General features: G+C 37.2%; 1 protein-coding gene across 1 annotated transcript in view; it reads right to left on the bottom strand.

Moving 5' to 3' along the window:
• Window positions 1-393: 393 nt before the first annotated feature.
• LOC148952947 (heme A synthase COX15) overlaps window positions 394-19929 on the bottom strand; it is a 202828-nt gene continuing 183292 nt past the window's right edge. The window contains exons 7-8 of the mRNA XM_089088202.1: window positions 10016-10132; window positions 394-642 (exon numbers count right to left, since the gene is read on the bottom strand). Coding sequence (XP_088944328.1) covers window positions 502-642; window positions 10016-10132 — 258 coding nt within the window. The 3' untranslated portion in view covers window positions 394-501. The remainder of the gene's footprint in view (window positions 643-10015; window positions 10133-19929) is intronic.

Genomic DNA, 19929 nt, shown 5'->3' with positions numbered 1-19929 from the left:
ACCAGTGTAGCTAAAGTAGATGAAACATAATCTGTTTCGTAATGAATTTACCGAGTTGAAACAAAGTAAAAGAACTGTCAGATCAGGCATAATAATCACATAAACTTGTTTTGCAAAGCAAACTCTGCAATTTTTTATACTTTTTGTACTAAAAGGCAAAAAAGACTTAAAAAGATGGCAAAATAGCAAGCTCTATGGGTCGTAGTGACGTGGTTGGCTAATTTCCTGATTATCTCAAAACAGTAAAACTATTTGCAGCAATGCAGGACTATGGTGGGGGGGCAGAGATGGGGCAAATTCACCCGCTGTTCCTCACTGTAAGCCCCACGTTGTTGTATATACTTCCAGATAACATTTCTACTTTTAAAACTGTTGGTAAACGTATAGTAAAAAATCAACAAATGTATTTAATCGGAAATAACTGAGAAATATATTATAAGAAATGACGAAACTTATTAAACCTTAAATCTTTAAATATTTGTAGTCTCGTGTTTAATAAAATTATTTCTTGATGAGCTTGATGAGTTTCATTTCGTGTGTGAGCCATATGGACAGTGATAGGAGAACTAATGAGCCGGATTGATGCATGGCAGCAAGTGGCACGGGAACGTAATTTAACAAGGTTGCAATTCCCAGACCAACCTGAAATATAAAAAATTCAGTGTAAAAGACGAAATAATGATTAGCCGGAGCTCTGTTACCCTGCCCTATAAGATTGACCTATGGTAATATTGCCCAACTTCCTATATTACCCACTCATTATTGTACGGGATTTTGTTTTAAACTCGCTTTTTTATATGTATGGATTGGGCATAAAGAGATAGACAAGACGTTGAATATTCTCGAAAATTAAACATTTTGATATAATATTTTAATTGAATTATATTTACGGGAAATTTTATGGCCGTATTCTACTTCCCTGCATAAAATGAAATGAAACAAACATTAAGCGAATGATAATTAGCCAAATCCTACTGGGCAAATGTTTCGTGTTTTTTAACTTTCAACTGTTCACCGACACCCCTGACTAGCTAAGCCCCGCTCTTAAATGAAAGTAATTTGAGGCAGAAACAATTATAAGTTCTCACAAAATGAATCATTCAAACTTTTTTTTACCAGTTATTTTTGTTTAGATTTCCGGTTGACTTTTTAAGGGAGATGCCATTAAATCAGTCGGGTCTCTTCTATAAATGTGTTGTTTACGAATGTTTTATCCCAAGACATGTAAGAAAAAAGGTATAACCATCAGAACGACTGTTGGGGTATAAACCCTTTTGATTTGGTATTCTCCAACAGAAAGAACCTTAAAATTGGAAGAACCTGGAAGAACCTTGGAAAACCAAAGTCCGAATATCTAATTAGAAATAGGGGACGAATCTCTGGTGATGTATTACCCCGACTCAATAACAAAAAATGTGAAGTAAAAAAATGAAAATTTATTATACATTTATTAAACATAAATAACAAAAAATGCACATGAAGTATCAGTAGCTACTCTACCTTATGAACCACTACCGAGCCATTTATTTTATTTATTGGCTTCCCAGAGGTTCTGAAAACAGCAAGCTGTTACGCTGCTACCCGAGTTTATATCATAGACAGCGCAATAGCGCTGCCTAAGTAAAGAACGATGTTGACACAATGTATTATTTATTTTTATTTTTATTTTTTTTCTTTAAATCAGGGCACTTCGTATCGAACGAGTTGTCGTAGAAACTTCGGAAAGGGCCCATTCGATTGGGAATTGGAAGGGATTGTGCCCTTTAAATAGTTGAAAGTGATTGGAGGGCAACAAACACTTCCACGCTCACCATTTCCCCAAACACATCCGATCAAAATTTTGAGATAGGCATTTTGTTCAAAGTAGTTGAAAGTTCTCGAAATTAGGTCTTTGAGGATGACAATCACCCCCCCCCCACATCCTTCAAGTCAATGGTTGTAAGTTATGCCCTGGGGCATATAAGTTTTTTTTTTTTTTAGAAAATGTTGTCGCAGAAACTTCAAAAAGGGCTCATTCAATTGGAAATTGAAAGGGCTAGTGGCCTTTTTAATAGTCGAAAGTGCTTGGAGGGCAACTAACCCCCTCTCACGCCCACCATTTCCCCAAACACATCCAATCAAAATTTTGAAATAGGCATACTGTTCAACACCGGCGGATCTAGAGGAAAATCTTGGGGGGGGGGGCCGCGCCGGACACAGGGCGCCAAAAACTGATTATACAGGACTAATTTGATAGCTCTTTATTTATATGAAAACACTGCCAAATATGCTCATAAAGGTAAAACGTAGCAAAAGAAAATAAAAACAGTACCACACTACACAACTAAACTCAATCGGCGAGCTTTTCTGAGAGCGAACATATCGATAGCATCGTCTGTTTTCGGCAGTTCGTCTCTGTAAGTCTGCATGAGTAGTAGAGCCTCCAACCTCTCTTCAGTCATCGTGCTTCGTATTGATGAATATGTCCTGTCAACCTTTGAAAACATTCGTTCTGCTTCACAGGTTGACACAGGAAGCGACACGAGAATTGTCAACAATGCGAAGATGTTGGGAAATACATTTTCCTGACAACTGTTCAGCGCTGAAATAGCTGTTTTCGGTTTTTGCACGGTTTCCTTAGACCAATACTTGTTCCAAATCTCGAACTCGGTTTTAACGTCTATCTCCGTACCCACGAGTAGCTCCTTGTACTTTTCGTACCCTGGCTGAACGTCCTCCCAGCGTTTGCCATTAAACACAGCCGGGATCAAAGCTGAAAGTTTTGCAGCATTCGTAAAATGGCAGCTGAACCGCTCCGTAAAATCAAGCAGCATGGCGTCCAGGGCTGGAATAAATGCCGCCATCCTATAATGACTTTCTGGATCCATCTTGGGTACCCCTGCCCGGTATGTAGAACGTGAAGCTATGCTTGGCTGCGTTACCTTGATGGTAGCATCAATCTTTTCGGCCATTTTCAGAAGATCTTCGTAAAGCAGTCTGAATTTGGTTTCGGCATGTGATCGCATATCTTCCAGCATTGCCTTCACGCTCCTAATGAGGGACAAGGCTCTCACGAGGTCACCATCCTTCTGTTGTAGTGACTCGGCCAAAGGTTTCATGATCGACGAAAACGAATTCAGGCAAACCAGTCCTACGAGTGTACCTGATTTTTCAATGCAGGATCGTAATGCATAAGCTCTGCTACTTGCCTGTCGATCGTGCCATCCTTCCATCTCCTGCAGAGCAGAAACGATCGACGGAAGGGAGTCCCAAAACCTGCTGATTGCTTCGCGTCTCTCTACAAATCTCGTGGTACAAAGACTGACGAGTGTCTCTGTTTTAGCTTTGTCCGCGATAAGATGCTTTTTTAGAAGTCTTGTTCTCTTGGCACTTGAGCTGAAGTGAGAAATTGTGTCTCGAACAACGTCTTGGGCATTGCGCAGAATGGGAACTGAAACTATCTTTGAACAAGAGAGATTTGTGGCATGGCTCACACAATGGAAGTAATCTGCCAGTTCACACTGGCGTTTAACTTCAGCAGCAGCACCATTTGTCAAGCTTGCCATGCTAGCAGCTTTGTCGTATCCTTGACCAACGCACTTTGACAAATCCAGATTTGACTTCCTGACCTCACTCAACAGCAGCTTCCCGAGGCTCTTGCCGTCTAGCTTCTCTTCGATGCTTCTACCGTCGTCACTTTCCTCATCTCCAGCGAGTCTTGACAGGGTTTGAAAGGCATCGACAACTGCAAAAGGATCTTCTCGAATCACGTATCCCTGCTCGGTTTTACACACATAACGACAAACAATGACCATCAGCTCCCTGGTCTGCCTGTCTGTTGACTCGTCCGCAAGAAGACACCAAACCGTTGCTTTGTTTGCTTTTCTCACTACTTCGGTTTTTATCATTTCCCCAATTGTTCCAATCAGTTCATTCTGGATCTGTTTACTCGTATATTTGGCGCTGCTCGGTGCATTTTCAAGTAAATTTTTAAGTTGCGAGTCTCCACTCTGAATCCGATACCGAAGTAGGTGGCGGAAATTCCCGTCGTTTACTGCTGTAATGACATCAGAGTCTTGGATATCAAGTTTGCCATCATCACGGTGGCCACGAAGGGGGATATTCTGTGCCCCGCAAAGCTTGACAGTTTCAACAACGCTTCTCAAGAGTGCACGGTTCTGCTGTATTTGCTTGACCCTTTCACAGTCCAGAGCATTCCTGATATCTTGATCTTGACTACCGCGCTGAAACGTTGTTAGCAGCGCGGCAGCTTTTTCCTGGCAGTGTTTGTAAAACTGTGCTTCAGCATGGTTTGTCAGCGCACCATCTTTCCCGGTAAGTTTCGAATAGTCTTTTAGCGGTTTCAAGACCAACTTTCCCATTTTTTGCCCTCCGCCGCCTCCAGATAAAGCCGACCATCCTCCTCCGCTTTCGTTGGTCCTCATCAAAACACAAACACTGCACCAAAGGCCTTCGTGGTCTGGATGACGACTCGCTGCGAGCCAAGGATACCGGGCAAGATGTTCGGTATTCAAGCGACGCTTGACTTCGCCACCTTTTCTCTTTTGTGTCGAGACTGCAAGATCAGATTGGTTCTTCGGCTTCCACCTTTCGTTCATAAAAAACATAATTTCGCCAGAAGACAACTGATTTCGCTCTTTCAGCGCTACTGCAATACCAAAGTCATTTGACGGCGTGAAGTCAGTTTCAGGCGAAAAAATAGCGCTTTGATTCTGCTGCGGGTGCGGGGACTGTGAAATCAGTGTTGGGCTATGTACCACCAAGGTTTGAGTACTGCTTCTTGATCCTTCAGTCAGCTGATCAGTGTGTGTCGTTTCGCCGAAGTTTGTTATGAAGGCCGTCTGTGAAGTGGACGGAGTTGTTGGTGACAGTTCGTTCTCCTGGCTGAATGCGTTTTTGTGCATTCCGACCGTCGACTCAGAGTGGGCATCAGAAGTTGCCGTCGTCTCAACATCTAACAAAAAAGTTTCTCTTTTAAAGTTTGCACAAGACATTTATTGTAAACGTATATACACTTTGTATAATGGCTTGCTTTAGTAGATTTAACTCTCAACATGGTGAAGGCAGAATTGGAACTAAATTTGAAAATAAACTGAATCAGCAACATTAACTTTAAACTCCCCCAACAATCTTGAACTTTCATACCCCAAAACTATTTCTAGGATACCCGGACTTTAAAATAAAATACCACCCTAAACATCACTAATTTAATTTGCAACCCCAAGAACCGATCCCCGACATATGCTAACAAATATTTTTCAAGAGCTGAAACCCGAAACAATTATCACCGAAGTTTACAAGGCTAAAGAGAGAGCTTTAACTGCAAGAATTTGAAAGATAATTTCAGAGCTGACACAGTGTGTCGGTAAAAATACTGCTTTAAGCCAATATCATAACCGTCAGGCGAGACGAGTGGGCTGGTAAAAATCAGGTCAAACGCTTCGGACAAATTACATACGAAGAACACTGTACAAGAGGGACCGTATGCAATATATAACAACAAAAGCAGCTGGTACGCGATGAAGCTTGACGAATGAGCCTTATCAGTAAAGCTATCCGACAATTGGATAAAGCTAGAAATTAGAAGTGTTGATACCCACTTTAAACGACACTCCTTCCTTATTGTTCTATCTTTAAAAGCTTACCTTTAATCTGATCTTTCTTGGCAAAATAATCAGAGATGTCCCTCGATCCTTTACGGCTTTCCGCCATCATTCTGTGTTTCTTCTCTGTTCTATATTCATGCCCTGATTTTTTTTTCCGACCCATTTTAAATGCGTTTCCGTCTAACTGGTCTAACACACGGAGCATAAATACTCCGAAGGCAGTGGCAGGGTCGCTCGCGCCTAGCCTCCCGCCGGTTGGATCTAACCACCCACGCAACTCCCCAAAGACATGCGTTTCTCGTAAGCATTCACAAAATGTTTTGCTCGTTTAGCACGTCCCAAAAATAAACCCAATAATCATGATTCGTGCAGTGTCGGATTTGAACTTTAGATAATGTGATAAAAAGAAAGTAAAAAATGACGGCGTATCCGATTTTTTTTTTTTAGCGTCGGCCTTAGTTGAATCATTCACAAAAAAGGGTCGTTTGCACGATGGATGAGAGGGCGCCAGAAAATCTTGGGGGGGGGGGGGTCCCGGGCCCCCCGCCCCCCCCCTGGATCCGCCGCTGCTGTTCAAAGTAGTACAAAGGTCCGGAAATTATGTCTTTAAGGATGACACCCCTCTCCACTGCCCTCAGGGCAAGGGTTATATGTTATACCCTGGGGGGATATAAAGTTCTTATAGAAAGCTTTGTCGTAGAATTTTCAAAAATGGCTCATTTGATTAGCAATTGAAAGGGCTAGGACCCTTTTTAATAGTCGAAAGTGATTAGGAGCCAGCCATATTGTTCACAATAGTCCAAATGGCATATAACAATGGCTTCAAGGTGGACACAACCCTCCAGAGCCCAGGTGCAAGGGTTGTAAGTTATGCCCCGGACATATAAGGTTCTTATGGAACGAATGGTTGAATAGACTTCGGATCGGATGGGGATTTTCTTAATCAAAATACTTTTTTGCACTTAATAAGTTTTTCAAAAAAAGTAAAGAACTCCATTAAACCAAAAATGAACGAAAATAAAATCAAATAATCTACCAAGCATACAACTACCACAAATCAGTATCAATAAATAAATGAAACTCAAAACAAACAGAAATTAGAATAAGTCAAACTGAAAACAAGCAGAGATTAGTCTGGGTAGGGTTCTAAACCCTCTGCTTTCTAAAAGCCAGAATATAGTTTGTACTTTACTGAAAAAATTCTTTTAAATATTTTCACTTTTATAACTTTAAGAAATTAAAAATTAATTAAGACTTTAAGGAATAAACATCAGGATATGTATAGAAAATGCATCTAATAGAAATTTTTGAAATTGTCAGTCTATTCAAAACAGTCTAAATATCGTATGACGAGGTTTTTGGGGGCTGAAACCCACCCCAGAGATTTTAAGTAAGGGTTGGTAGATATGGCTAGGGGGTATAAAGGGTTCATATTGAAAGGATGGTTGTCTAACTTTAAAATAGGCTCAGTATTTTTCCATAGAAATGTCTATGTCAATATAAAATGAATAGAGATTAATTAAAAAACTTTTTCCACAAAATAAGAACTCTATTAAACCAAAAATGAACGAAAATAGAATCAAATTATCTACCAAGCATACAACTACCACAAATCAGTATCAATAAATAAAAGAAACCCAAAACAAACAGAAATTAAAATAAATAACAGAGTCAAACTCAAAACGAGCAGAAATTAATATGAGTGGGGTTCTAAACCCCATGCTTTCTAAAAGCTAGAATATAATTTTCACTTTACTGAAAATCACTCTTTTAAATATTTTCACTTTTATAAATTTAAGAAATAAAAAATTAATTAAGATTTTAGAAATAAATATTAGCATATGTATATTAAACAGATAATGCACATTTTTTTTCAGTAAATTTATTTCAATTTTTTCAGTTAAGTACACATTATATTCTGGCTTTTAGAAAGCATGGGGTTTAGAACCCTACTCATATTAACTCAAGTACTTTACTGAAAAAAATCAAATGAATTTACTGAAAAAAAATGTGCATTGTCAGTTTAATTATACATATGCTGATATTAAAACTTTAAAACATTAAACTTAAGCACTAAAACTTAAAACGAGCCGAAATTATCACTTATATCAGGGGGGTTGATCCCTCCTAAATACCTCACTCTTCGCGCTGAAGTTTTTTAATACTTTAAAATAAGCTTCTTATTGTTATATTTAAACAACCCTGGTATTTCAGGAGTCGTTCTTAAAGAATTGGGATAAAATTCCGACTTTAGCGTAAAGAGTGAGGTGTTGAGGAGGGAGCAACCCTCTTTATATACGTAATAATTTCGGTTCGTTTTAACTGTCTTAGTTTAGTTTTACTTTCTCTAGTTTAGTTTTACTTTCTCATAATTTAGTTCTAACATTCTCAAAAACGTGCCCTAAAATATTCAACTTATTACCCTTAGCCGTTTCGAAGATTTTAGGGATACGTCTTTTTGACAACTTTGACAACCGCTGAGAGTTTCTGAGAGATCTTTTAGAGTGTCAGTTTTTATTAGCTAGGTTCATTCTTTAATCTCTTTCCTAGGTTGCAGCAATAGCTGCAACCTAGGAAAGGTTCACTGGCTTGAATAAAAAGGAAATTCACTTTTTTGTTTGAGTAGTACTGATGTGTTCTCTTTTTTTCCGTTTTTTTTCTTTGCTGCTAGCCGGGTAACAGAACACCATAGAAAGTTGTTAATGGGCTCATTTAAAGAAAATTTCTACATCTAATCACTTTTATAATTGAGAAAAACAGTATATTTAGAGTGAAATAAATTTTTGACAAAAAATCACACATATAAATAGTCTTATCCAACTAGAAGAAATATAAACAGTTTTCATCAGTCGTAAGCTTTTGGCGTATGTAATTTGTTGCAGATTCGAACAAAATGGACAAAGGAAATTCAAAAAAAAAGAAAAATTATCTTGTAACATGCTTGGATTTAAAATTATTTTTTTTTTGTTAATATACTTCAAAATCATTTTTATGACTTCTTCCTCTTCGTCTGATCTTTGTTGCTTGACTTAGATCCTCCGAGGCCTAGTGGCTTATAGGAAGACCTTTCTCTTATTTTTTTTACAGGTTACTTAGTAAACTGATTCTAGAGATAATGCTTCGTGCATCCTGATGGAATTTCTTTTATCCTACTATAAGTAGGCTTCAAACTACTCAGTTACATAAACTTAGTATTCAGTTATATTATTCAGTTACATAAACTGTAAAGGAGCGAATTCTATCGCTTATAAATAGTATACAAATAAGACATCCTGAAATCGCAGTTTCAGATCTTAATGAAACATATCAAAAGAAAATAGTAGCCGACCTATGGTTTAGTGTTCTTGCTTGCATTATAGTTAAGTCTTCGAATTCCTTTGTTTCTTCTGATATTAAGTTACACTTAGATGTTGTAGTCATTTTTTGTTCTTTTCTTCATGTGGTGCACCATCCTTTCTGTGATATTCCATTTATTCGGTCTTTTAACGAGATTTTTTTTTATGTTATCTTCATAAATTTCTACAGAGCTACATTATTGATGTGGGCCGCCAATGAGTCTTGAGATCGGATACAATAGCCTCGAGATCGCTTATACAGTAGGTCGACTCTCCTTGATAAGAGAGCATCGTTTCACAAAAACTCTACTCAGCTTGAGGTCATGGAGACTTCTCGTTGTCTGGTTCTACGCCAGATTATACGGTTTGTTTAGACTTGAAAACAAGCTATTAGTCCCTGACCTGTAGTGTGTAGGCCGTCACAATTCAATTATTAAAATAATAGGACAATTTTGGCATGGAACGTTAGAATGTTGAAAGACACATATTGTATTGATAACACTTCCTCTGACGAGCTCAGAGGCTTTGAATAAGACTTATTAGGATTGCAGAAACTTACTTCCCATGGCTAGGAAAAATACAATCAAATGATATAAAATTTATTGATTTAGGTAGGAGAAATGGGGCACATAGGCAGGGAGTAAAGCTCGTGGTAAATAAGGAAGCTTCTAAGTATTGCTAGGATTGAAAGGTACTAATAATAGAGTTATAATTGCTCAATACGGTATTTAGTTACAAAATAGCCCATAAGTTAATATGGCACTCCTGTCATTGTTTGTGTGGCCAGGTTTATGGATTATGATATTGTAAACCAAAGACTGGCAGAATTAATACAGAAAATGTTTTGAGATGCTATTTTATTGCCTATAAATCAAGAATTTAGTATATGTGACAAAAAAAAAATAATAAACAGAAAAAAAAAATACAATTACAAAATTAAAATTAAAAATTAAAAATATGATTCAAAATTAAAATTAAAAATACTAAAAAAAAATTCAAATTAAAATACCATTAAAAATTCAAAATCAAAACATGCTATTCAGAAATTAAAATTAAAAATTAAAAAACACTTGCCTGCATCCAAGCCATACCGGCTGCTGCATTAGCGGCAGTATAAACTCGTCTTGGCATGTTGCGAGTTCTCATAGCCATGAGCCATAAGCCAGTAAACAAAGCTAAAGTTGTGGTACCCTAGAATTAAACGAAGACACGATGTTAAACTAAATATAATGCGTAGCACAACGGAGACCTATACATTAAAAGGCCGGGCCATAATACAATAAGAGGGTGCAGTAAAAAAGTGCATCAGCTCCAGAAAAGTATTTCTGAGATATGAATTGCCGAAGATAAATGAATGACAGGAGTTGATTATTCCACTATCAATTATAATTCACAAGGCAAGTAAAAGGACCCATTCTTTGGAAAATAGCATCCTGCTTCAGTTTTTCCAAGCATTTTCCCCTCTTCTACATTCGCTTCAATTAAATTTTTTCAATGCTTTTATTTTTTCCTTTTGTAACAGATACTTTTAGCGTCTTATCTTTAACTTTTTTTTTCTTTTACACAAGTCAGGATTCGATGGCTTACTCCTTTTAACTTGACAATTTCAATAATCTCAAATTAACTGATAATCATGCATAGTAAGAATAAAGATAAAACACAATATCCATGACCTTTTTTTTTAGCCAAGTAGTGTCAAATATCCTGTTACACTAATTCATTCTGTTCCTTGTCATAAAAAAAAACATAATTGTCTAGTTTTAGTCTCCTTGTCTTAAACTTAAAAATAGAAGATAACTTTCCATGCTAAAAAAAAAAAAAAAAAAAAAAAAAAAAAAAAAAAAAAAAAAAGCGGACAAACAAACAAACAAAGCCCCCTGTCAACTACACTCTTATAAAAAGGAGCTTTAAAATAAAAAAAAAGTAATAATTACTCGACCCCTCCCCCACGCTTATTTGTAGTTCTGTTGAGTCAAACTTCTCTTCCAGTTCAAGATTTATTAAACGCACATGTAACATAGGAGGTGAACAAAGAAACTTTCGGGTCTAAAATATTTTATGAAATGATACCTGTATATTTTCTTTACTTATTCTTAAAACAGAAAAGTGCAAAAAAAAGAACTTTACTTCGTAAAAGAGGCAATTACAGCTACTAAACACCAACACAAATGCTATATTATAATTTGCCCTTTGCTGAAAGCACAAGGTACAATTCAAATAACACAGTCAACTAATGAGACGAGTTAGTTCGGTTGTTTAACAGGAATGAAAAACTATTAGCGCTAAAAGTTGTTCAGCGCCACTTAGCATGCCTTGAAACTTTCAACAAATTAAGAATATATTTTTGTTTTAGATCCTGTAATGCCCTATTCCAACTTTCAAATGGCTTTTGCTTTAAAATGGATTTTGATAAAATACCCAAGGTTATTTTCATGTAACATAAAATTTTCGGAAAGCATTTTTTGTTTAGAATATAAAATAGTTAAGACTGCGTTGGTGTACAGAACATAGGTTAATTAACAAAGAATGTACACAAATATAAATATGGTGCTCATTTTTATCACAGGAAATCACATTTGCATTACATTTTCTCAGCCATTACCCCTAAGTATGATCAATCCTACATATCGTGACCAAGCAAACAAGTGACCCTTCAACTAAAGAATATTTCCTTTTTTCGATTATACGGTAGGGACGCCATCACGGAGAACCAAGCTACCCTGTATTAAAAGTACAGACAAATTCTACCAAAAAAGGGAGTGATTCTCTTGAAAGTGAAAAAAAATATAGAGTTTCTTTGCAGATCCTGACTCCCAGTTCCAAGACAGTTAATTACTCTCAGTGCATAAGATAAACAGAGTACAAGGCACTTTTTCAGTACTTTAAAAATGCATATCAGCAAACAGTACAAGGTAAATTATACCCCCTCCCCGCTTAGATAGTTAAATTTTGCTTAGATAGTCACACATGGATAATTTGGCGTACCTTGTAAAATTTTGGTGCATACCGGAATCTTTTCAATTCAGTCTTTCCGGAATTTCATTTCTACATTTTTGCTAAACAAGGAACTTTCATCAATTTGCCCTTTTCGGCACAATTTCAACAGGAGTTTTTTTTTAATCGTGTTTCGTCTTTTTTTCTTTTTATTTGGTTTTATTGTACCTAAAATGTTGTTTTGCCTTGCTTTTTATTTTTAAATTTTACATTCCTGTTGGAAAATATTTACGGATGTGAACTGCAGATGCTTTCATTATGCTAGATTCATGGGAGCTGTCTTGTCATCTAAAAAACTATTGGGTATAGAGCGCCACCTATTAAATCTCCAATCAATAGCACTTGAAGCAAATATATGGAACGATGCGGTTACTTACAGTGAAAACTAGTTAAATTATGGACCAAATTAGAGATTGCTCTCAGACGACAAAATTAGCCTAAAACATAAAAGAAAGAGCATAAAATTCCAGTTCGTGCGCTGTATGATCAAAGAATTCCAATGGGAGAATTTAAAAACGGCACTTCTAAAAATATATACAACGATCTTTATAATTCGCAATTTAGCTCCTTGACTGTCCAACATCACAATGCGCATTTTTTTGAGCCACTTTCTTTTACAAATAAATTTCATAACGATAAAGAATGAAGAGCTTCCTGTAATTAGGTGGACATTTATTAAACGAAATTGTCTCCAATCTAAAGGATTTTTAACTCTGAAAGGGTTTTAATTAAACATATTTTAAAAGATTGGCACTGTCGGTAGTTCCAACAAAGCTTCAGCGTTGCCAAGCTTTGAAAAGTACTAGTTTTCCGACTAAAATTGTACTACAAGGGAATAATTTATACCATCTGAAGAACAGGAAGAAATTTGCCGTAATAAGAGGCAAATTTTCGATGAACTATAACTTAAGCAAATATCTGAGTAGGAAAGGACAAAGTAAAATCAAGATGTACAGGTAAAATGTGCATTGTACCAAAAATTTCCAAATTTACCGCATTGTACCAGGACCTCTAAATTATACCAAAAGCGGTACAGTTGTATCCCGTAGGCAGCCCTGCTAACCCCTTCTGAGAATAATCGCGTCACATGACGTTATACAGTGGGTAACTGAGCACTGAAGTGAGTACTGCTCGATTTTACAATCAGAGTAAGTAGGTGTAATGAAAACTGTATCGAATCTTATATAGAGTTTTAGGAAGTCTTCCTTGTTTCGTTTTGCGTCGAAGAGGCCGTGTGGGAAAGGTGTGAGAGGCCGTGTGGGGGAGGTTTGACTATTCAGTGCTCGAAATGCCTTTCATTGTTCCATCCCCACTGTGCTGGAAGCACACCAGGCTTACGGCATGAAAACCCAAACTGGAAATGCAGCTCATGTGTTATGGCTATTGTAACTGAGCACCCTGAGGCTGATACTCCAGCATACTCTGTCATTAACTCCAACAATATGTTTTCCCCGCCTTTGGAGAACCCACCCCCTCAAAACTGTTATGGCTCAAAAGTTATGGCTGTTGTAACTGAGCACCCTGAGGCTGATACTCCTGCATACTCTGTCGTTAACCCCAACGGTGTGTTTTCCCCGCTTTTGGAGAACCCACCCTCTCAAAATTGTCCCAATAGTTGTGAGAGTTGCCTTTCAAAAGACAATTTAATCCTGCAACTTGAAAAAAAGATTCACAGCATGGAAGAAAAAAAAAGAATGAATCTCAAGCCCGATCCCTGTCGATGAAACAGACCAAAAACGATGCTCTTAATTTACAGCTATTTGAAGAAAGTTGTGACGTTGTTGTGAAAATTTGCTGAAGGGACTAGGAATCACCGAAAGACGAGAAACTAAGAAAAAGTGTTTCTTTTTTATGTCAACTGGTGCATGCAAACTTGGTGAACAGTGTCCGTTTATTCATGAAAGCAAAAACGTTAATGATAAGAAGAAAACAAAATCAACGACAATTTTTCCGTGCAAATAAAGTGTGCAGTAATTCGAAGGAGGTTCCTGCAACTAAAAAGAGAGATGTAAATTTCTACATATATGCCAAAAATACAGACTGAAAAAGTGCAAAGCAACAAATTGCAATTTCGATCATGTCGATCTTTGCCATATGATGGCTTGTGCGAACGAGTTGTCCAGTTTTACTCATAGTTTTAGTAATTTAAAATGTCACATTAATCGTTCAGGACCTTTTAAGTATTTTGACCGTTTGTCTCATTTTAATCGTCTTAACCGTGATCCAGTATTCGATTATAGCATGCCAAGTCAGAGCCAGATTGTTTATAGGAGCAATGCTTCAAGCAATAGTCCTAGACCCGAGACGGTGTCAAAAAACCTGTCGAGACGAGGGGGCCATCAGCTGAACCAAAGAAACCCGCCTTTTCGGATCCCCTCCCCCCAATCGCGCCCACAACAACCTTTTTCAATACCGACATAGTACCCACTTAGTAACAGGTTTTCGCCATTAGAAGAAACTGATCTATCAGAATCGTTAGAACACCAGGAAACTGTCAGCACAAGGACTAAGGTGAAAACCAAGGTAAAAGAAAACTCTTCTGACATTTTTGCTCTGCCTAGTTTTTTGTATAGTAGTGTGGAAAGTTTAAATACGGATAATATTATTGAGCTGGAGAATTTAGCTCAAGTAATTGGAGCCTCAATAGTAGCAGTAACAAAGGTTCATAGGCAAAATCCGGATCTACTCAGTTTATCCGGTTATAATAAAATGATAAAGTTGCGCCCAGATGACCACTGGCTTGGAAACAATGGAGGAGGTCTTGCAATTTATATTAATAAGAAAATTCCTGCTTTTCAGATAGAGGTACCTGTGCTTGATGATTATGATGAGATTCTTTGGGTATTTGCAAAGCCCAAACGCCTGCCCTCCCATTATAATGGTATAGCTGTTTGTGTTTTTTATTATTCGCCAGGACAAGATGTCAGTTCTCAAAAAGCTTTCCGGGAAAAACTTCACTTAAGCACTGACTACGTACAGGGTACAGGGTACGAACTACGACTTGAGCCTTTGGAAGCAGGATTAGGTCTAAAACAGTTAGTTAATTACCCAACAACATAACATGATACGCTTCTGGACCGCATAGCTACTAATATGTCTCAATTCTACAGGAAACCCTCCCAGGCCCCCAAATAGGAGGAAGCTATCACTTCATCCTTGAGCTACACCTCATAAGCAAAGTCCGGGTCACGTACACTACAGAAACAACCACAAGTCGGCCAATCACAAACAGCGGATTGTTTGGTTTCGGTAATTGGCTAACGACTGAAAAATGGGATGGTATAATATCTACGGCTAATGCTGATGAAATGGCCACTACTTTTCAAGAAGAATTGCTCGGCAAGTACTATTTCTATTTTGCTGAAAAAATAACAGACATTTTTCAGCAGATCGTCCATACGTTACAAAAGGAATCAAATCACTAAGCAGGAAAATAAGACAACTTTTCAGGAACAAAAAACCCGAAGAAGCTACTACCCTGAAGAATAAAACCAGAGGAATGACCCGCCAGGCAGCGGCGTTGTACTACCAAAAGGAAGTATCTCATTTATTGGATTCTAAGCCTGGTAAGTGGTGCAAAAGGATAAAGCAAATGACAGGTAAAGGGCAGACTGGATTGGATTTTGGCTATGATGAGCCGGACAAAGAAACTGCAGATCGCCTAAACACTCGCCTGGCAGCGATTATTCAGTCACTTACACAACTAAACTCGGAGGATTTTCCGCATGCATCTCCTGATCTTATGGATTTCCCAATCATCACAGAATCCCAAGTTCGCCTCAAATTTATGAAACTGAAGAGGACCAGTATTACACCACTCGATAGCCCTGTTGACCTCATTAAGGCTTTTCCTGAATTTTTGAGTGCTCCGTTAACTTTAATATTCAACAAGATTACAATCTCAGGCCAGTATCCACGAAATTGGAAAAAGGGATTCATAACCCCTATCCCCAAAAAAGGAGACCCCTGTGATTTTACTGGTGTGCGGCCTATTACGATGATATCGATTTTTAGTAAAATTTATGAAAGTTTCATCGCTGGGTTGCTGAAAACTTTTATTCTGCATAAAATTGACCCTCAACAATTCGGTAATGATCCCAAGAGTTCGACAAGCCGTTACTTAGTTAGTTTGCTTGATAAGATTTTAAAGCATCAAGACGAATCGGAACGATAGGTCAATCTCATTACGATTGACCTAAAGAAAGTATTTGACCTGATCTGCCATAAAACCCTTATCCGCAAGCTATTGACAAATTTTAATGTTGATGTATATTTGGTGAGAATAGTTGCAAATTTTCTTTCAGGTAGAAGTAGAAAACTATATAAATCAGCCTATTCTGATCCCCAGCCAATTTACTGTTGAGTTTCCCAGGGAACAATTTTAGGCCCTCTACTTGTTTTGGTTACGGTTAATGAGTTGGCAAATGATGAGTAGGATCGCTTTAATTTCGTTGATGATCTATCCGTACTGGAGCTAGGTGAAAAGAGTGTTTTGAGTGAGGCAGACAGAATAATGGCGAGTTTATCACGCCAAGCTGAGGAGAGCAAAATTATCGTCAATCGTGAAAAATCGCTCATATTAACTTTTTCTTTCCTGAGGGACAGTTCATCCCTTGCTTTACAGAATGTTTCAGGCATCATGGATATCAATCTCTTGGGAATATATTTCACACATAACCTGAACTAGGAAAAACAGGCACTGGAGAAGATCAAACGGGCAAACCTGGGTATCCTTTCGTTAAAATTCCTTGCTCGTCATGGTGTCCCAACCCCCCATCTATTGCGTATTTTTCTTACATTTGTCAGACCGCTGGTAGAATAGGATTGTCCCGTTTGGCATTATGGCCAGACTTCGGACAAGAAGGGCCGCCCGGAAAGGATCCAAAACCGAGCTCTTCTGGTAGTGCCAAAATCTCTCAAAGTCCCTTATTGCTTCATTTTGAAACAATTTTCACTTAAAACTCTTTCGACACGCCGTGATGAATCGTGTTTCAAATTTGGTGTCGGTGTTTTGGAAAATCCGCGGCTTCGTGGAATCCTCCCACCCCCTGAGCATCTCCCTTCGCGCCAAAGGCTCCCGCGAAATGTAGCTCAACCGGTACCAGCGCGGCAAATGCGGTACGCAAGTAGTTTCGTTCCCTCGTTCGTCAAGATTTTTAATTCTGCACCCACTCCTCAATAATTGTATATTTTTATTTGGTTTAGTTCATTATTCTTTTTAAAACTCTGTTTGACTCTGTTTAGTTTGAATCTGTGATATTTTGAATCAATGTATATTTTTGCATGACGATAGCTATGGCTGTGATTTTCATATGCTTAGTGTCTTATTATGACAAAAACTACTGCTGATCGGCATGACCGTTTTTATGGCGTTTGAAAATAAAATCGTTATTTATTTATTTAAGAGGGGGGGGGGGGATAAAGGGAAATACCAATGAGCAAAAATCATTGATCACTTTCGATCAAGATCACTGATCAAGTTGAAACCATTAAGAAGTTTTCTTTGTGGTTTTTTTAGGGGGGGGGGAGGGAGGGTTAGGGACTTCAGATTTTGTATTTGGAGAAGGGTCCAATGTCCTCCGTCCGACAGACTCTTTGGCTTGTTGATTTACAATTCTTCAATCGGTATTAATTTTGTTTTTCCTTCAATCCAAGTTTTGCATATAAAATCAAAGGAGTACAATTTTTTTTTCTTATAAACTTTGAGCCAGGTCCTTTGTTCATCCTATGAAAAAGAGCTTAGTTTAAAATTACAGCTCATCTCTCCAGCACTAGTTTTTAGAAATCCTTAAGTAAAACAAACAGTTTCTTCTTCGTAAGTTTCACTTCTGTGAAATAAATATTTTTTTAGGCAAAACGGAGCGGTAACTTTGAAAGGCTTTCAATGATTGATTTGCTATCCTTAAATCTTTCGTTTTTCAATCTCTTGGCCCTCCGTATACTCTGAGAATAATAGGAAATAACGACGAAGACCACACTGCCTTTTCATCTGCCAGTGTTTCTTGAGAGAAAAATATTTCTACAAGAAGGAGAATTTTTTGGTATTTTTATAATTAACCAAGATAGGTGGTTATACTCCGTTAATATTATTTTATGTGTCTCTTCGTTGAAAATTCTTGCATATAGGTAGCATGTATTTCGCTCATTTGAAATAGGCTTTCATCAACCATAGCCTTGTATCGTGTTGTTCTTTTTTCGCTTTGATATTGGACAATGCTGGTTACTGGACCTCATTTAAGCAAAATTTTATTGCGGCAACGATAAAGGAGGCCGTTATTTTAGTTAACAATTCTTAAAAAATTAGTTTCACTTTTTCGCAATTAGCCTACACTTGTTCTTCTTTCTTTGCCTTTTATCTTTTTTTCTTTCTTGTTATCCATTTTCTTTCTTTCTTTTTGACTAGTCACGTATCGGTCCAGCAGCAGAGTATATATAACAAAAACTTCATAAGGATATAGCCTAAAATTAGTTAATATTAAACGCATAATAGCAGCTATTATAATTACTGAAATCCTCAAATGGTTCTTGGTGCTAATTTATAGCCAGAACTAGTCAGAAAACCTGCTGGACGACAGAAAAAAAAACATAGTGTATACTTTATTGTGATGATAATAAAAAAATAGTTTGTCCCCTACTCCTAAAATTCAGATCACCATAAAAAAAACTTAGCGTATACTTTTTTGCAAGGACATGAAAAAGTAGTTTGCCTCCTACCCCCCAAAACTCCAAATTCCCATACCCTCCCCCCCCAAAAAAAAACAACAACAGATAGTTCTAAATCGATCCCCAAGCCGTAAGACACAGCGAGGCAGACAAACCAGGTATGAAATACGTCATCTTTTAATGAAATCTACAGACTGCATGAGCTAACAGTGAAATAAATTCGTATATAAATTTTCAAATTGACTGAAAACAATTGGTCATATTTTAATAATAACTACATAATGCACAAGGGAACAATCAACCAAATAGGAAAAGCGCATGTTCTCTTGTGAAGATCTGCAGATAAATTATCTGATATAGGTTTGGTCCAACACAATAGGCGATGTTGTCGATTCTTCTGAGCAACTTTTTGACCTTTGTATGAAATCATATTAGTGTTTTGGCTGCCAGGTATATCAAGTAGAATAGCCGTTTACAACTAGTTTACATTAATTGTCCTATGGTTCCTAGTAATAATTTACAATGTAGGAGCTGACTTTTACTTCCCTAACTCATTATTCCATTTTCAATTATTTTTCGTTTTTTTTATCCCTAGTTATCACTGTTTAATTTAATTTTTTGCCGAATTCTTTTTTCTTAACTTTTTTTTGTCCGACTTATCCTTTCCGCTATTTTTTTTTCGTTTTCTACTCTTTTCCAAAGGAGTTGAACGTTATTAGCTTGTAATTTATTCTACTATTTGCCTGCTTTATATCGTTTTGACTTTTTTTTTGTATGTATGCGAGATTTTGTGTTTTTAGCCTTCAAACTTGCCAATTCTAATGCGAGTGACAGTTTCTCGAGTGATATGCTCAGAAACAAGTAAATTTTCTTTTTAATAAAAAAGATATTTTTTTCCCGTACTTATAATATGTTTATTTTATTAATGAAACTTATTTTTTGTAAGTATGCTAATTTCTTTTTTAACTCTATTTGTTCATTTGAGAAGGAGTTATCAAACAGTTTGTGGTAACGAACTGTAAGTAAGGAGCGACCCAGCTCAATGGTAACTGAAACTCTAAAAAACGGAATTTTGATACCAATAGATACATCAAAAGAATCAGATTTTAATGCTGATTTCAAATATATAAGTTTCATCAAGTTTAATTATACCTATCGAAAGTTACACGCCTGAGAAAATTTGGCTGATTTTCGAAAAAAGGGGGAAAGACCCCCTAAAAGTTATAGAACCTTAATGAAAATCCCACCATCATATTCAGCATATCAGAGAACCCTACTGTAGAGGTTTCAAGCTCCTATCTGCAAAAATGTGGAATTTTCCATGTTTTGCC

The sequence above is a fragment of the Artemia sp. Qi Xiang Cuo genome, chromosome 4 (assembly GCF_049724085.1).
Source record: "Artemia sp. Qi Xiang Cuo chromosome 4, ASM4972408v1, whole genome shotgun sequence".
Taxonomy (NCBI): domain Eukaryota; kingdom Metazoa; phylum Arthropoda; class Branchiopoda; order Anostraca; family Artemiidae; genus Artemia; species Artemia sp. Qi Xiang Cuo.
The sequence above is the reverse complement of the archived record's forward strand: the minus strand, read 5'-3'. Positions and strand labels throughout refer to the sequence as shown.